We start from the raw sequence: 17990 nt of genomic DNA, 5'->3' as shown, positions 1-17990 counted from the left end.
ATCTGCATTGACTCTTATCAGTCCTTTCTCTGAAAGTGGATATTTTTCATCATAAATCCTTCTAAATCTTCTTAAATCATTATATTGATGAGAATAAACAAGTAATTCACAGTTGATTATCACACAGTATTGCTGTTACTATGTGTAAATTTTTTTTTGGCTCTGTTCACTTCACTTTCTATCAGTTCATGTAAATCTTTCCAAGATTTTCTGAAATCATCTTGCTTTTCATTTCTTATAAACCCCAAATGTATTCCATTATAATCATATACTGCAATTTGTTCAGCTATTCTTCAATTGATGAGCATCCCTTCAATTTCTAATTCTTTGCTACCACAAAAAGAGTTGCTTTGCTATAAAATTTTTGTACATACAGGTCTTTTTCCCCCCTTTTTTTTTTCAAACCCTTACCTTCCATCTCAGAATCAATATTGTATATTGGTTCCAAGGCGGAAGACTGGCAAGGACTAAGCAATGGTGGTTAAGTGACTTGAACAGGGTCACACATCTCAATCCACTGAGCCACCTAGTTGCTCCCTCCCTTTTCTGTCTCCTTGGGGCACAGACCTAATTGTGGTATTATTGAGGCAAAAGTATCTATGCAGTTGTCCCTTTGGACATTGAGTTCCAAATTGCTCTCCAGAATGGTTTAATCAGTTCACAACTCCACATTGATGTCTTTATTTTTCCATATTACCTCCAACAGTTGTCATTTTCATTTTCTGTCATATTAACTGGTCTGATAAGTGTAAGGTAGTACCTCAGAGTTGTTTTAATTTGCATTTCTCTGATCAATAATGATTTAGAGCATTTTGTCTTGACTGTATTCTTCTTCTGAATGTATCCATTTTTCTAATGGTGATTTGTTTCAAAATGTTATATGGTAGAGTAACATTGGTGGGTGTAGATAATAATGGCATTGAAGATTGTTTGCTAGCTGATAGTTTTTGGTACTGTTTCTTCTGCCTGGGGAGATTTAATCAGCCACACCCTGTTAAAACAGCTTACTGCTGTTTTTATCTTAGGTTCAGTGCAGTGAACTAGCAGATCCACCCATTCCTCTCTGTTTTATGAAGTTTATATTAAATGAAAGTTAGGGAAATAATCACAATAGCTCATAGACCCCAGTTATGACAGCCAGCCAGAAGTCTGGCTTTCTGCCCTGCTTTCAATTTAGATTTATCTCTTAAGTTACTTGGACTCTATGTTTGAGGCAAAATTCAGGTTACTGGCAACATTTGGGTAAAGAAGTAAGAAAAGTATTATATAGTACCTGGAAATAAACAGGTCCCAAGAGGGAAAGTTAGAGAAGGAGCAGCCCTTTTCTTGAAACTTCCCTCTGTCCTTGAAAAGATGGGCAAAACTGGTGGCTTTAGACTAAGTATAATGCTCAGAAAAGCTTGTAGTTGCTTCTGATCTTGTCACAGCTTAGCCCTGCTCTCTTTCCCTTATCTCCTGCTACCAATGATTCTTTCCTGCTTTGCTCATGTAAGTCCCTGGCAGGGCAGTGGAAGTTGATTCCATTGCTGCTGCTGCTCAGCTTTGGAGTTCTCTTCTTCCCCTGCTCTTGGTCTGTCTCTCCAAACTCTGTTTCTTTTTTGTTTTGTTTTAACCTTTACTTTCTGTCTTAATAACAACTCCAAGACAAAAGGTGAAGGACTAAGCAAATGGGGTTAAGTGACTTGCTTGCCTAGGGTCACACAGCTAGGAGGTGTCTGAGGTCAAATTTGAACCCAGGTCCTACCAACTCCAGGTGTGGCACTCTAACCACTGTGGTACCTCACTGCCCCCAACTTCTGTTTCTTAAAGAACTCCAGAGGGGGCAGCTGGGTAGCTCTGTGGATTGAGAGCCAGGCCTAGAGATGGGAGGTCCTAGGTTCAAATCCGGCCTCAGACACTTCCCAGCTGTGTGACCCTGGGCAAGTCACTTGACCCCCATTGCCCACCCTTACCACCCTTCCACCAAGGAGCCAATACACAGAAGTTAAAGGTTTAAAAAAAAAAAAAAGAACTCCAGAGTTTGACTCATTTATGCTCTCCATTTCAAAGATTGTAACAATGCCATATAACTTTCAAGACTGAGAAAGGAATGCTTGTCCCTCTGAAGTACAAATCTCAAGATTTCTGCCAATTAGTAGTCAAACTACTCTTAGACTAATAATTTTGGTTATGGTACTTTTTAACTACCTTTCAACAATATTTAATGGAATATTTCAATGATTTAAATTGTTTCAGATTCAAAGATGTTTGCTAAAAGTATCTTAAAATCTCACAATGACTACAGACAGAAACATGGCTGCCCTCCGATAAAAATCTGCCAGAAACTGAACCATGATGCACAACAGTGAGTCAATTTTTAACACTTAAGAGATTATGAAATTTTTTTTCTGCCTTTCTGAAAGTACTTGGCACCTAGGTATCCTCTGTGATTATGTTCTCTAAGAGTTTGCATAATATTTCCTTTTATAAAAATGCTGTTTTCCTATTGTCCTTTTCAATTAGGGAGGACATTTGCTTTCTTTTGTTTTTTTTTTTAACAAATTGGATTTTGTGATAATATAGGACATTTGCTTTCTTTTGTTTTGTTTTTTTAACAAATTGGATTTTGTGATAATATAATTTCAAGATTTAGATATAAGCATATTTTATGCAAGGGAGCATTCAGAAATTTGATTAAGGTTCATTTATTTCTACTTATAATTTTAGTAAATGCTGTGAGTTTCTTTGCTAGGTATGCAGATGCACTGGCTACCACAAAGGTTCTCAAACATAGCTCAGAATCCAGTAGGGGAAATTGTGGAGAAAATCTATCATGGGCTTCCTATGATCAACCAGGTATGTTTGGTTCTTTTATATTCTCCTGTCAGAATTACTACACTCTAAATTCAGATCTCTGAAATTTCCCTACTTCTTTTTTTATGGGATGTAGATATGCATATGTTTAAAATCTTGTGTTTTTTCCCCTAACAGTTGATTTATACTCAAGTTTTGTTTGTTTTTTTCATACATGCCTCTTTGGGTTGAATTTTGTCTCACCTGCTCTATTGTAAATCTATTCATCTATACTTCAAACCACAACCCAGCTCATGGTATAAACATGCAAACCTGTAAAATGAGCTGAAGAAGGAAATGGCAAACTACTCCAGTTTCTTTGCCAATGAAACCCCAAACAGGGTCACAAAGAGTCTGACACTAATAAAACAACCAGACAGCAGCAGCAAACAACCACCACCAGTCTCTGGACCTATTTTGTTAATGGTTAAGTTGTCCATTGCTGATGGGGGCCCTTATCCTCTTAGTTTAGGTTCACTGTTAGGAAGTAATAATGCCACTCACAAATCATTAAACAATGAACAAAAGGAGATTTATTTTGCCCTAACAGCAGAGATACAGAAGCACTTAGATTCTCTGACTGCCTCTCCCTTTGACTCCTTATGGAAACAAATTAGAGCCAGTTAGGCACCATGATGGTCTTCAGAAATCTACCAAATCTGAGAGGCCCTAGCAACCTGTCCCTGGGACTTCTTATGCCAAGAGTCTGACTGATGACATGGTGTGATTGCCCGTCTTAGCTTTGTAGGTTCTGCAAGTTCACTATGACAAGCTGTGCCACCCTCCTCCCTAGTCTGTGTTCACCAAACTAAAATATAATTACATTTGATGGAGCACCATGGTATACTGGATAGCATCCTGGACTTAGGATCAGGAAGAACTTGGAAAATGACTAATCCTCCCTGGACCTCAGTTTCCTCAACTGCAAAATAAAAGTATTCGAGTCAATGACTTCTGCAATCCCCCTCTAGCTCTAAAGATAATTATCTTCTGATATGTTTTCCTGGAATTATCAGGTATTATCTCTTATTGATTGGTAAGATATTGCAACTGAAAAAAACATGTGTAAAAGTGGCTCTATTTTGAATATTAAATAATAATATTTATATTGTTATATTATAAATAGTATATAAGATATTATATAAATTACTGTATAAAATATTTTTAATAAATAATAAAGTTAGAAGAGGCCTGATTTTACAGATAAGGAAACTGACACTTGGAACAGAAAAAAATGACTAAGATCAATATAAACACTGACAAATTACCTTTTTTTTAGGACTTTAGTTTTTCCTCATTTATATAGTGAGGGACTTGACTAAATAATCCCTAAGGTCCCTTCTAGCTCTGAATTTCTGATTCTATAATTCTCCAATTTCTACTAATAATTTGGTAACATAAAGGAAGAATAAGAATAATTTAACAGCATCCAGGAAAACAGTAGGGTGAGCTGCTTAAGACATGTTATTCAGTCAGTTTAGTCATGTCCAACTCTTAGTGACCTCACTGAGATTTTTCTTGGCAGAGATACTGGAGCAGTTTGCTATTTCCATCTCCAGTTCATTTTACAGATGAAGAACTGAAACAAACAGGATTAAGTGACTTGCCCAGTCATATAGCTAGTAAGTGTCTGAGGCTGGATTTGAATTTAAGAAGATGAGTCTTTTTTCTCACTTCAGATCCAGTACTCTATCCACTGCACCACCCAGCTTCCTTGCTTGACATAGTACTACACTATTTCTTAATCCTTATGAGATTTCAGAATTCATCTTCAGTATAGTACCAAAAACCTTTTAAAATTGCAGAATTTCCTTATGAAAATAAGATTCTAATCTATTTCATTCATATATATATTTAATTTTTTATTTATTATCTATTTTGAACCATTCTTTTCTTTTTAAATTTTGAGTTCTAAATTCTTTCCATCTCTCCCACCATCTCCCCAATCAACTGAGGAGCTAGGCAATATGATATCAGTTATACATGTGGAATCATGCAAAACATTTCCATATTAACCATATTTCCAAAAAAATGAAAAAATTATGCTTTAATTTGCACACAGAGTTCATCATTTCTCTCTCTGGGGGTACATTTTTCATCATGAGTCCTTTGTAATTGTCTGATCGTTGTATTGATCAGAGTAGTCACATCTTTCACAATTGATCATCGTTCAACCTTTGTTTTCAAAGAGGGCCAATGACATCACAAGCAGGATGGGTTGATTTAACCATGAGTTGGATTTAAGTGAGACAGAGTTGCATTAAGTCAATGGCCTTACTCTCTCTTCCAGAGTCATCAAAATCCAATGGCAGGACAAAAGTCAAAATAGCTGGCAATGAACTAGAATACAGTAATGACCTTGGTATTTTCCATGTCTGAGCAAGCTCTAAGAACTCCACAGTGCCTACATTAACTATTGGAATGAATTGTAACAATTTGTCCATTTTGCCAGGGGAAATTTTCACTTGCTTGTGGTAGACATTCCCACTAATTTGAGTTTGAGTGGTTTTGAGGCCTGTTGGTTACCCTCAGCCTGGTTTAGCCTATCTGCTAAGATGGTTTTATGCATTGTTCAAGAAGGATTAGCAATTCTGATGTGACAGCTTCCTAAGCCCTTTTTGGTGTCCACTTGGCACTCAACTCTTACCTGTGGCTCCAAGAAGCTGTAGCATCCACAGCAGCCATACTCTGTCCTCTGAGTTTGAGCCAAGGTCTTCTCTGTCCCCATAATAGCTATCAATAGTTGGGTTCTTTCTCCTTTGCTTGCTCATTTATATTCATGTATTTTTATTTTAGCAGCCAAGTCAGTAGACCTAATTATTGCGAGTCCCAGCATTCCTAGTGTGTTGGAATATATTACCTCCAGTTTCAGGATTTTTTTTGTGTTTGTTTTTTCCTGAGTCCTTTTTAGTTATTTCAGTTTTTATAGTCCAGGATCAGATGTACTCCTGGACCCCCACTCTGTGGCTGACCTCAGAAGAGCCCAGGGAAGTTCTGCCACTACAATTGCAAGTAGACAGTCCACCTACCCCTTTGGCAACAACAGCCAGGAACCCCACTATCCTGGGAGAGTCCACAGCTGATGATGTTAAGAGTCCCTTATCAACCATACTTACCAGTGTATTCTCCTTCCTTATTCCTTCTCTCCCTACAACCACAACCTTGAATAGAATATGTGTCTGGTCCATGTTCCTTACATCTCCAAAAAACACTTGTTTTTTAGCAGCAAAGTTTGAGTTTCTGCCCTTAGGGCCATAGCACCTAGACTCTGTGGTGTCCACTCCTTTGATCCCCAGCTGTGGGCCAAGCAGGGTTCTCTGGGGCCAATGCCAGCTGTCCCTAGGGCCCTTCACTGGCAGATTCTAGTGGTATTCTTCAGGTTTGCAAGTTCCAGTGCTTAGCAAACAAGGTGAGGTTACCAGTACTGAGACTATACACTAGTAAACCATTTTGGCAGATGAACTAAACCAGGTTGAGAATAACTTATGTGCCACAAACCCTGAATAAGTAAACTGCTTTTAACTATCCTAACAATAATAAAGTTCTTAGGTGTTACATGTATCATCTTCCCATGTAGGAATGTAAATAATTTAACCTTATTGAATCCCTCATGATTTCTCTTTACTGTTTACCTTTTTATGCTTCTCTTGAGTCTTGTATTTGAAAGTCAAATTTTCTTTTCAGCTCTCTCTTCATCAGGAATATGTGAAAGTCTTCTATTTCATTGAATGCTCACTTTTTCCCCTGAGGAGTATATTCCATTTTGCTGGGAAGATGATTCTTGGTTGTAATCCTTGTTCCTTTGCCTTCTGGAATATTATATTCCAAGTGCTCTACTCCTTTAATGTAAAACCTGCTAAATCTTGTGTTGTCTTGACTGTGGCTCCACAATATTTGAATTGTTTCTTTCTGACTGTTTGCAATATTTTCGCCTTGATTTGAAAGCTCTGGAATTTGGCTATAATATTCCTAGGAGTTCCCATTAGGATCTTTTTCTGGAAGTGATTGGTGAATTCTTTCAATTTCTGGGGGGTTTCTTCCCCTCTGGTTCTAGAATATCAGAACAATTTTCCTTAATAATTTCTTAAAGATGATGTCTAGGCTCTAGCAGATGTCATGGCTTTTAGGTAGTTCAATAATTCTTAAATTATTAGTTTGATTGATTTTCCAGGTCAGTTTGTTTTTCCAGTGAGATATTTCACATTTTCTTCTATTATTTTCATTCTTTTGACTTTCTTTGATTCTTTCCTATTTCATGGAGTCATTAGTTTCTATTTGCCCAATTCTCATTTTTAAGAAATTATTTTCTTCAGTGAGATTTTATTTTCCATTTGTCCAATTCTATTTTAAAAACTTCTTTTCTTCAGTAAATTTTTCTTCCTTCTTTTCCATTTGGTCTATTCTACTGTGAAAGGAGTTCTTTTCTTGTTATCTCATTTTTAAATTTTCAGGAATTCTTTTTGGGCCTTGGCCCAAATGTCACTTTTCTTTAAGGCTTTGTTTGCAGCATATTGTTATCTTCTGAGTGTATGTCTTGTACTTCCCTATCACTGTAATAACTCTTTATGATCATCATTTTGTTGTTGTTTTCTCAAAACTATTAACAACTTAAAGAAATATCATTTTCTTAATAAGCTCTTTTATTTACTCCTTAGTTAGGAGTATTAATAAGCAATGACAGACAAAAGCAAAGAATTCCTGCTAAAAGACAATGAAGCAAAGGATAATTGTGGAAAGCCTAAATAGTGGAGAACTAGCTAGCTCCCAGTTCACTAAAAGACCAATTTACAGCAATTAGAACAAAAATATAAAAAAGAGCAAAGAAGAAATTTAGGGTTGGAAAAGGTTTATAGAACTGATCTTGAATTGGTCCACAATTCAGGCTACTTCTCTGTGTCTTCCAACTTCATCCCACTTCCTCGGTTCTCCAAAAGCCTTATTTAGATCAGATCCACCTCAGATTGCTAGCCCCTGCATTTTGTCTGGATACGCCATACTTTCTTTGCCTGTTCATGCCTACTGTGAGGTGACCCACCTTTACCTAAAAAGTTTCAACAAATCCAAATGTTCCTGTTCATATTTATCAGTTTATTTTGCAGTTCTGTTTTTTTTTTTTTTTTTTTTTTTTTACTGTATAATAAAGTCAAGCAAGTCCTGTTTGTGAATTGGAGAGTGAGATATCCCACATTTCTTTTACTGAAGCTTGGGGCTTTGGTTTGGTTTGCACTCTTCCTTGGGATCTAAGTTTGTGCTGGTTTTCACTAAGAGGAGATCTTCCTGCTGGCTTGCACTGTTGGGAAGTCTTCACTGCTGCCTTCAATTGAAAGCAGTCTCCCTGCTGGACAGTTACATAGAGAATACTGAACAGTTCTGGGGGTGGAGCTTTGCTACTGGTCAACCCCAAGGGGTGGAGCTTTGCTGTTGACCAGCCCCCAGAGGCAAAAACTCAGTTCTAATTGGCCCTGGGGTTGAGTCTTACTGCTGCCCAGCCCCTAGGGGTGGAGCCTCTCTGCTGGCTGACCCCAGGGTGGAGCCTGTAGGAGGCTTGCATCAGATTGGGGCCTCACTGCTTAGGGGTGTGGTCTGCCCTTGCTGCTCTGCCTGCTGGGACTTTGCTCCCCTCCCACCAGAGGGAGACAGACTTCTTACTCCAGTCTTTCAGATAGTTCCAGTCTGGTAAGCCGATTTTCTACTTCACTGTTTTGTGTGAGACTTTCATTTAGTGTTATTTAGAAGGGAATTTGGGAGGGCTGAAGAGGGTGGCTTCCTTTTTCTGCCATCTTGGCAGTGAAAGCCCCCTCTAGTGACGTTATATTACTTACTTCTAGGATAAAATATAAACCTCTCTGGTTAGCATTTTTTTTCTTAAATAACCCTTACCTTCAACCTTAGTATGAATTCTAAGACAGAAAAGTGGCAAGGAAAAGGCAACTGGGGTTAAGTGATTTGCCCAGGGTCACAGCTAGGAAGTAGCTGAGGTCAGATTTGAACCCAGAACCTCCTGACTCCAGGCCTGGTTCTCTATCCACTGTGCCACCCAGCTGCCCCTCTGTTTAGCTTTTGAAGTCCCATACAACTTCACCCCAAACTATTTGTTCCACTCACTGGACACTATTTACTCTTCTACTCTTTACATGAGTCTGTCTTTGTAGTGACTCTACAATATCTTTAATGTATTTTGCCCTTATTCCTGCCTCACAGAATCCTTCTCTTCTATCTTTAGGATTCAACTCAAGCACCATGTGCCTGAAGCCTTTTCTGATTCTGCCCTCTACCTACCCCCAAAACTTCTACTGTCCTCTAGGGCCAAGGGTGGGGGGTAGCTGTTCCCCCAAAGAAACACTGCAGTACAAGGATGGCAACCATAGAAGAGAGACAGATGCCATTGGGGAGAAGCTTAGTGGAGAGACTATCTCCCAGGGGTAAGGCATTTGGGTAGTCTAGACTACTGAAATCAGGGCATTTTCAGTTGCCTAATAAGCAATGAGGAGCAAGGGAACAAACAACTTAATTCTAACTATACTACAACAAGCAAGTGGCTATGGATATGGGGGGGGGGGGTGTTTCCAATTGAATCTTTGCATGCTGTTAAAAAATAATATGGATGTAGATGGATATAGATAAAAGTATTAATAGTTTATTTAAAGTCATTTTGATAGTTATAGCCACACGCCTGATAAGATCTAATTCAAATCTCAAGCCATTACCTCCTTCCCACCTGGCTGCTTCCAGGAAAAGAGAGCGTCTCAATCAAGTTACGCTTTATGTTGGCTCACGTTACCATGGAAGAAGGAAGCCCATTGAATCATGGGAAATATAGTTTTCAAGTCCCCTAAGCATCCACAGGAAGTTTATATCATATGTCTAAATATTAAAGCTTAATGAACCCCAAAGAACCCCAAAATTCCAATAACACAATACATACATACATCCTAAAGGCTGGGGTTATACTAGTCAAGCTAATTTTCAATAGCTCACTTTTCTTCCTTTCCAAAGAATGAGAGAAATGTCCTCAAGCACACATGGAGAGGGGGAAGGGAGCAGCCGCTCCAGCATGTGTGCCGTAGGCTGGCCAGCACCATGTCCTAGAGTTATTTAATAAATATTTACTGATTAATTCTCTGTAAAATGATAATAATGCTTCTACTATTTGTCTTACAGGATTGCTATGCAAAAAGGCACCATATAATCTTTAGCATACTATCAAAATGTGATACAGCTGAATAGAAATGATAATACAGTAGTTTAAGTCTGTGGTAAGAGCAAAATTAGTAAATTGTCACATACTTGCTAGCTTTAACTTTACAAATTGGAAAAAATTAACAAGCAATTAAACTAAATTCTCAGCTGAAGTTATTACAGATTTTAATCATTACCACTTAAAACTTCTTGTTATAAGGCCTAACCCATTATGATTATAAAACTTGTGGGATGCTTTTCCATAAAGACATGTCCTTCCCACATGGCTCAAAATTGCTAACTTAATTCTGCCTCAATAACCTACAGATTAAAAGTTGAAATGACTGAAGAGACAAAAGTGATCTACATATTAAAAAATACCTTGAGGAAATTCAGTCTTAGTTCTAGAACTCAAGAGTGGCACACTGCCTTGAGAGAACAGAATTTTAAAAGAAATGCTAGCTTTATTTAAGAGTTTAACAAAAATGCTAGCTTTGTTTCAGCCTGATCCCATCTTTTCGGCCTACCTTTTTGGGAAAGCAGGAAAATATGTTTCTAACAATACTCCCAGCCAAATGTTGGATGGCTTAGAGGGAGAAAGAGGGAAGAAAAAAAATCTGTGGTCTTGACTCTACTTTCCCCCCTTTACTGAAAGAATATCAATTTATTGATTAGGCCAGCATTAACCAATCAATTAGTAAGTCAGTGATGCTCTTGATGACCAAAGACCAGGAAGTTTCTTCACACAGATCTATAAACACTGAGAGCTCATTTGGGACGTCTCAAGACGTCTCTGATTGGTAAATAGCTAATGAAGAGGTGAATTTAGAGACCTCAACTCCTCATTACTTCATCACAGGGGAGGTGGATTCTGGCCTCAGTAAGGAAGATGCCAGCCCTACCATACTTTCAAATGGGAAAAAGTTCAGTATGGCTGATCAGTCCTGCCTTTAACCCTTTTAAGATCTTAACAAAAGACAAAAGATCCTAGCCCAGTTTTGATAGTTGGGGAGTGGGGTGGAAGAGGAAGGGAGAAAGGGAGAGGCTGGAGTAACCTTAACTCAGAAGCAGGCTGTTTCAGTTTGGCCATGGTAAGCTAAGGAGAAAATGACTTCACATATTCCTAATAAATAAATAATACACTTCAATATTAATTTTCTCATATCCCAGAATCTGAGGGCACAGGTTGACTATATAAGATTCCCAGCCTGCCCTTCATTTGGACATGATAGTCCATGACACTATTACTTTAGTAATTCAAGAATCATATTGTATTTCTTTTACAAATTAGGAGACAATTCAATTCAACAAGCATTTATCAAACATTTCCTTTGTGCCAGGTCCTGAGTACACAAAGGCAAAAATGAAAAAATTGTCCCTCTCCTTAGAGAACTTTCATTCTATTGTGGGAAACAACATGTACAAAAATAAATATAAAATATATGCAGAATTTTGTGGCTGAAAATATTCATCCCCTGGTGACCAACTTCATGCTGGTAAGGTTCTCTTTGAACTTAGGTAAGCTGGTCTTTGATTGACAGAAACATAACATGTCACTTAAGGCTTTTCCAGTTTGGTAGGATTTCCTGAAACATTGCTGTTAGCATAATAATCTTCAAGAAGTGGGATCGCCTCCATACCCTAATCCAGCATTTTTTTAATCACTTATGAATAGTTGTTAATATTGAAGAGAGATTGATCCTCTAGTAAAGATGGCAGTATTAAAGATCATACCAAAGATCAGCTCACATGAACCCCCAACAGATATCTTAAATGAGCCCTCCAAAGACCAAAGATTTAAAAAAAAAAACAGAAGTAATCTTCATTTAGGTAAAAAATAAATAAATAAAAAATAAATAAACAGAAGCCAACAAATACTGAGAAAGGAATTGGCCTCACGTTGTAATTCAGGTTAACATGGAAACCAGGAGAGGCAAAAAGAGGAGCCAAACCAGGAAATGCAGTCCTAGGTCCCATAGTCATAACTGGAGCCATCCCATATTTCAAAGAATGAGATCTTAATTCAGCTTGAACTAATAATTGAGCACCTAAAACCAGATCCAATATCTCTAGGTCACTGCATAGGAAGACAAAATACTCTTCAGAATATTAGAAGCCATCACAGGAGATGGCTAATTTTCATCTAGTATGCTGTGATGAAAGCATAAAACCAGCATGATATCTTGCTGAGGCAAGAGTCCACAGTGTATCAGCCAGGAGACATAAGATCAATGACATGGGTTGAGAGAGAGGGTCTGACCTATATTATCACCCCAGTCTACTACATCAGCACTGGCAGAAGCATCCAGATAACATAGGGCACAGGACCAAACAAGGCCTTCACAACTTATACAAGCTGGATGGGACTACCTTGAGCACAAAATACCTACACAACTAACTAAGGCTTAAAACATGAATAATGACATTAAATAAAATGGAGAAATATTATCCTATTCCTTATGAGAAAATCAAAGATATAATTCATTCCAGAGGAAGAATAGAACTCCACAACAACAAACATAGCCTTAGAAGGAAAAAATGGTTTGGCCCTTAGGATTATAAAAGTGACTAAGAAATGAGATTTAAAAAATAATTTATAGATGAATTAAATTTGAGAAGGAAAAAAAATTTTAATAGTTTAAAATAAAAGATGAAAGACTTTGCCCAAGTAATGGAATCCCTGAAAAATGCATGAAACAGCAAAAAAAAAAAAAATTAGAACAAGGAAATTTTGGAAAAAATATAAAGTACTATCAGAAAACAATTCATCTGGAAACAAAAGCAAGATAATTTTAAAATCTTTGGATCCTCTCTGAAAAGCATGAACAAGCGAAGAAATCAAGAAAGTATATAAAAGAAAATTGCTGGGGCCTATGTAAATAACTCTTTGCAGATAATATGATGGTATACTTAAAGAATCCTAGAAAATTGACTAAAAAAAAAAAAGGTTGAAATAAATAAATAAAGTTAAAGCATACAAAATAAACCCACATAAATCATCAGTATTTCTACAACAAAGTTTTCTACAAACAAATTTCTACCAACAAAGTTCAGCAAGAGATAGGTTTAAATTCCCTTTAAAATAACTCTAGACAGTATAAAACACTTGGGAATCTACTTGTCAAGACAAACCCAGAAATTATATGAACACAATTAGAAAACACTTTTCACACAAATAAATCGGATCTAAACAATTGGAAAAATATTAATTCCTCATAGGTAGGCCAGGCTAATATAATAAAAATGACAATTCTACCTAAATTAATTTGCTTATTCAGTGCCATACCAATCAAACTACTAAATAGAAAAAATCATAAAAATTCTTCTGGAACAACAAAAGATCAAGAATATCAAGGGAACTAATATAAAATGTGAAGGAAGGGGGCCTAGCAGTACCGGATCTCAAACTGCAATATATAGCAGCAATCATCAAAACAGGTACTGGCTAAGAAATAGAATAGATTAGATACACAGTATACAGGGGTAAATGACCTTAACAACCTAGTGTTTGATAAACCCAAAGATCCCAGCTTTTGGAATAAGAACTCACTAACAAAATCTTCTGAGAAAATTGGAAAAAAGTATGGCAGAAGCTAGATATAAACCAATATCTCACACTCTATACCAACATATGGTCAAAATTGATTTATGATTAGATACAAAGTGTAATACTGTAACCAAATTAGGGGAACACACAATAGTTTACCTGGCAGATCTTTGGAGAAGAGAAGAATTTATGACCAAATAAGAGAAAGAGAGCATTCTAAGATGTAAAGAGGATAATTTTGATTATATTAAATTAAAAAGCTTTTGTACAAACAAAACTAAACATAGTCAAGATTAGAAGAGAAATAACAAACTGGGGGAATATTTTATAACAAATTGATAAAAGTGTAATCTCTCAAATTCATAGAGAATTAATAAGTCTAATTTATATTATGTACACATATAATATAAGCCATTCCCTGGTTGACAAATGGTCAAAGAATATGAACAATTTTCAAATGAAGAAATCAAAGCCATCAATAATCGTATGGAAAAACTATCCTAAATCATTCTTGATTAGAAAAATGCACATTAAAACAACTCTGAGGTACCACTTCACACCTATTTGATTGGCTGATATGGCAGAAAAGGAAAGTGATAAATGTAGGAGGGGATGTAGCACGTTGTTGGTGGAGTTATGAACTGATCCAACCATTCTGGAGGGCAATTTGGAACTATGACCAGAGGGCTATAAAACTGTGCGTAACCTTTGATCCTGTAATTACACTACTGGGTCTTATCCCTAAGAAATAATTTTTAAAAAAGGTGGGGGGGGGGGGAAGAACCTACTTGTACAAAAATATTTATTAGCAGCTCTTTTTGTAGTGGAGAATTGGAAATTAAAGGGTTGTCCACCAATTGAGGATTTACTAAATAAACTGTGGTACATGTTAGTGATGGAATACTATCGTGCTATAAGAAATTATAAACAAGACGATATCAGAAAAAGCTGGAAAGATTTGCAAGAATTGATGCAGAACAAAATAAGCAGAACTGGGAGAACATTATACACAATAACTGCAATATTATATGATGATCAACTGTGAAAATTCAGCTCCTCTCAACAATGCAATGATCTGGGACAATCCTGAAAGACTTATGACAGGGAAAGCTATACACCTCCAGAGAATGAACTGTTGGAATCAGATGGATACGAATCAAAGTATATCTTTCACATCAGTGTATGATTTTATTTGGGGATTTTGGTTATGTATAAGTATGCTCTTACAACAGTGATCAGTATGGAAGTGTGTTTTGTGTAATAAAAATAAAAAATAAAAGTTATTCTATTTCCTCCTCTATTAGTCTAAGTAGTTTATATTTTTTAAAATATCCTTCCATTTCTCTTACATTGTTAAATTCTTTTGTCATATGACTGGACAAAATAATTCCTAATTATTGCTTTGATTTCATCTTCATCAGTGGTGTATTTCCCCTTTTCATTTTTGATACTAGTGATTTAGTCTTCTCTCTTTTTAAAAACATTAACCAGTGAGTTATCTATTTTGTTGTTGTTGGGTCTTTTTTCATAAAACCAACTCCTAGTTTTATTTATTAACTCAATGATTTTCTTACATTTAATTTTATTAATCTTGTCTTTAATTTTTAGGCTTTCGAATTTGGTGTTTAGTTAGGGATTTTTAATTTGTTCTTTTTCTATTTTTTTAATTGCAGTCCCAATTCATTGATTTGTTCTTTCTCTCTTTTATTGATATAAGCATTTAGAGATATAAATTTTCCTCTAATATACTGCTTTTGCTGTATCCCATAGGTTTTAGTATGTCTCATTATTATCATTCTCTTTAATAAAATTATTTAGTATTTCCATGACTTCTTTAACAAATTCACTCATTCTGTAATATTGTTAGTCTCCAATTAATTTTTTTTCATGTTTTAAATTCTTTATTAGTTGAAAAAAATCATATCCTTTTTATTTACTTTTTTGACTCTGCGCTTGTGCCTTCAACACCTTCACAACAATTTTCTGCTCCTCAATCAGGAAAGCACGCTTGATCCTGTCACGGACACATTTAGCACACATGGAGCCACCATAAGCCCTGCTGACATGCTTTTTTGTCTTTGAGAGCCTCATCAGAACTTTAGGTCTCACTGCACGAACACCTCGAAGTCTTCCTGGGCATACACCACAAGCTGATTTGGGTGCTTTTCCAACTTTCTTGGTATAGAGGTAAACAATTCTATTACCTGGGGTCCGTGACAGTCGAGTTTTGTTGGAAGCTGTATTGTAGGACAACCTACGGCGATATGTCAGGCGCTGAACCATTTTTAATTTCTGTCAGTTCGGCGTCCGGAAGAGGGAAAAAAAAAGGTCCAATTAATTTTTATTGAGTGTGTATACTAAATATAATTTCATTGCATTATCATCTGAAAAGGATGCATTTAACATTTCTGATTTTCTGCATTTAGCTATAAAGTTTTGCTCCCTAATATATGGTCAATTTTTGTAAAGATACGATGGTCTACTTAAAAATAAAAGGTATATTTCTTTCCATTTCTGTTTGGTTCTCTCCAGATAGCTGTCATATTTAGTTTATCAAAGATAAGATAATTCATTTCCTTGACTTCTTTCTTATTTATTTTTTGTTTGGATTTATCTAATTCTAAGAGGTGAAAGTTGAGGTCCCCCATTATTATTATTTTGCTATTTCCACCTATAACTCATTTAAACATTTACCTTTTCCTTTAAAAATCTGGATGCTATAACATTTGATGCATATAGTTTTAGTATTAATAATGCCTCATTATCAATGGTGCCCTTTAACATAATATAGTTTTCCTGTTTGTCTTTTAATTAAATCTATTTAATCTTTAACTTTGTCTGAAATTCTTATTGCTACCACTGACTTTTTTAAATTTTTAATTTTAAAAATATTTTTCCATGCTTACTTGATTCATTTTCTTTCCCTCCCTGCTTCCCTTCCCCCTCCTAGAGCTGACAAGCAATTCCACTTGCCCCTGACTTTTTTGCATCATCTGAAGCATAGTATGGTCTTCTCCAGCCCTTTATTTTTATTTATGCATCTCTCATTTTTAAATGGGTTTCTTACAAACAACATATTGTTGGGTTTGGGGTTTTGATCTGTTCTGCTGTTTCTACTTTAAGAGTAAATTCATCCTATTCACATTCAAAATTATGATTACCAGTTATGTATTCCTTCCATTCTATTTCTCCTCACTGTTCATCGTTTTCTCCTCTTTTTTTTCTCCTATCTTTCTTCAGAAGTCTAATATTCTTCTGACTACTACTTACCTAATCAGTACTCCTTCTATGAGTCCCTCCCTTCTCCTTTCTCCTTGCCCTTCTTGTTCTAAATAAACCTGCCCTTCTTAAGGTTCCCCCTTATTCTCTCCAACATTAGAAAGAGTTCCTCTCTTATCCTCTCTCCTTGCTTTCCTATTTCTTAAGACAGACTTCCTTCTAAGAATATCTCCCTCAGTCTTATCCTCTTGCCTTTTTTCTCTTAATCTACAACCCCTAAGAGTCCCTCCCTTATGCTATCCCCTCACTCTCCTGGTTCTCTGTAAGTTAAGAAGACTTTTACTCTTCTAGATCTATGACCCAGATCTGATGAGAATAGGGTTCTATGAATACAACCATTTTGGAGAGCAATCTGGAACCACACCCAAAGGGCCATAAAACTTTGAATTATTACCCTCTGACCCAGTAATGCTGTGGCATATGGTTATAATGGAATATACTACTGCATAATAAAAAATGATGAACAGAATGAGTTTAGAAAAACCTGGAAAGACTTAAATGATCTGATACAAAGTGAAATGAACAGAACCAGAAGAGCACTATATATAGTAACAGAAATATAACAGTGATCAACTTTGAAAGATTAAACTGTTACTAGCAGTGCAAGTTTCCAAGATAACCCCAAGGGACTCATGATGAAAAATGCTACCCACGACCAAAGAAGGAATTGTTGTAGGTCAAAGCATTCCATTTTTCATTTTATTTTCTTCATGCATTTTTTCTTTTATGTGTGACATTTGTCTTCCTTTACAGCATGAGAAATATGGAAATAAGTATTGCTTGAAAGCCCTGGAATAACCTATATTATACCATTTCCTTCCGCAGGCAGGGGGAGAATATCACAAAATATCAGCAATTGTTAAAATTTGTTTATACGTAGACTTGAAAAAAATTTTTTTAAGTTAAAAAAAGAATAGGGTTCTAACACTGACATTCTACCCTCTTCTCCCCATGATTGTAACTGTTCCTCCATTCATCCTTTTGTATGAGATAATTGTTACATTTTACCTCTTCTTGCCCTTTTTTACTTTATTATTTGCTCATTCCATTATATTCAACTTGTCCTCAAGTCTTCTGTCTAAATATGTTTTTTTTCAAACTACCCAAGTAGTGATAACATTTTTAAGGGTTATAGATATTGTTTTCCCATATA

At 36.2% G+C, this 17990-nt stretch overlaps 2 protein-coding genes across 3 annotated transcripts in view; one reads left to right on the top strand and one right to left on the bottom strand.

Annotated features, from left to right (window-relative positions):
* The window catches only part of GLIPR2 (GLI pathogenesis related 2), a 77902-nt gene that overhangs the window by 47324 nt on the left and 12588 nt on the right, over nt 1-17990 (top strand). For both annotated transcript variants that reach the window (XM_044661086.1, XM_044661098.1), the window contains 2 exons: nt 2236-2344; nt 2732-2835. In XM_044661086.1, the coding sequence (XP_044517021.1) occupies nt 2236-2344; nt 2732-2835 (213 nt within the window). The remainder of the gene's footprint in view (nt 1-2235; nt 2345-2731; nt 2836-17990) is intronic.
* On the bottom strand, nt 15437-15862 carry LOC123235059 (60S ribosomal protein L34). The gene has a single exon (XM_044661110.1). The coding sequence runs from the start codon at nt 15839-15841 to the stop codon at nt 15488-15490; it is 354 nt and encodes a 117-aa protein (XP_044517045.1). The 5' UTR covers nt 15842-15862; the 3' UTR covers nt 15437-15487.

This window comes from Gracilinanus agilis, chromosome 1, assembly GCF_016433145.1.
Source record: "Gracilinanus agilis isolate LMUSP501 chromosome 1, AgileGrace, whole genome shotgun sequence".
NCBI classification, from domain to species: domain Eukaryota; kingdom Metazoa; phylum Chordata; class Mammalia; order Didelphimorphia; family Didelphidae; genus Gracilinanus; species Gracilinanus agilis.
This window is presented reverse-complemented; position numbering and strand designations above follow the sequence as displayed.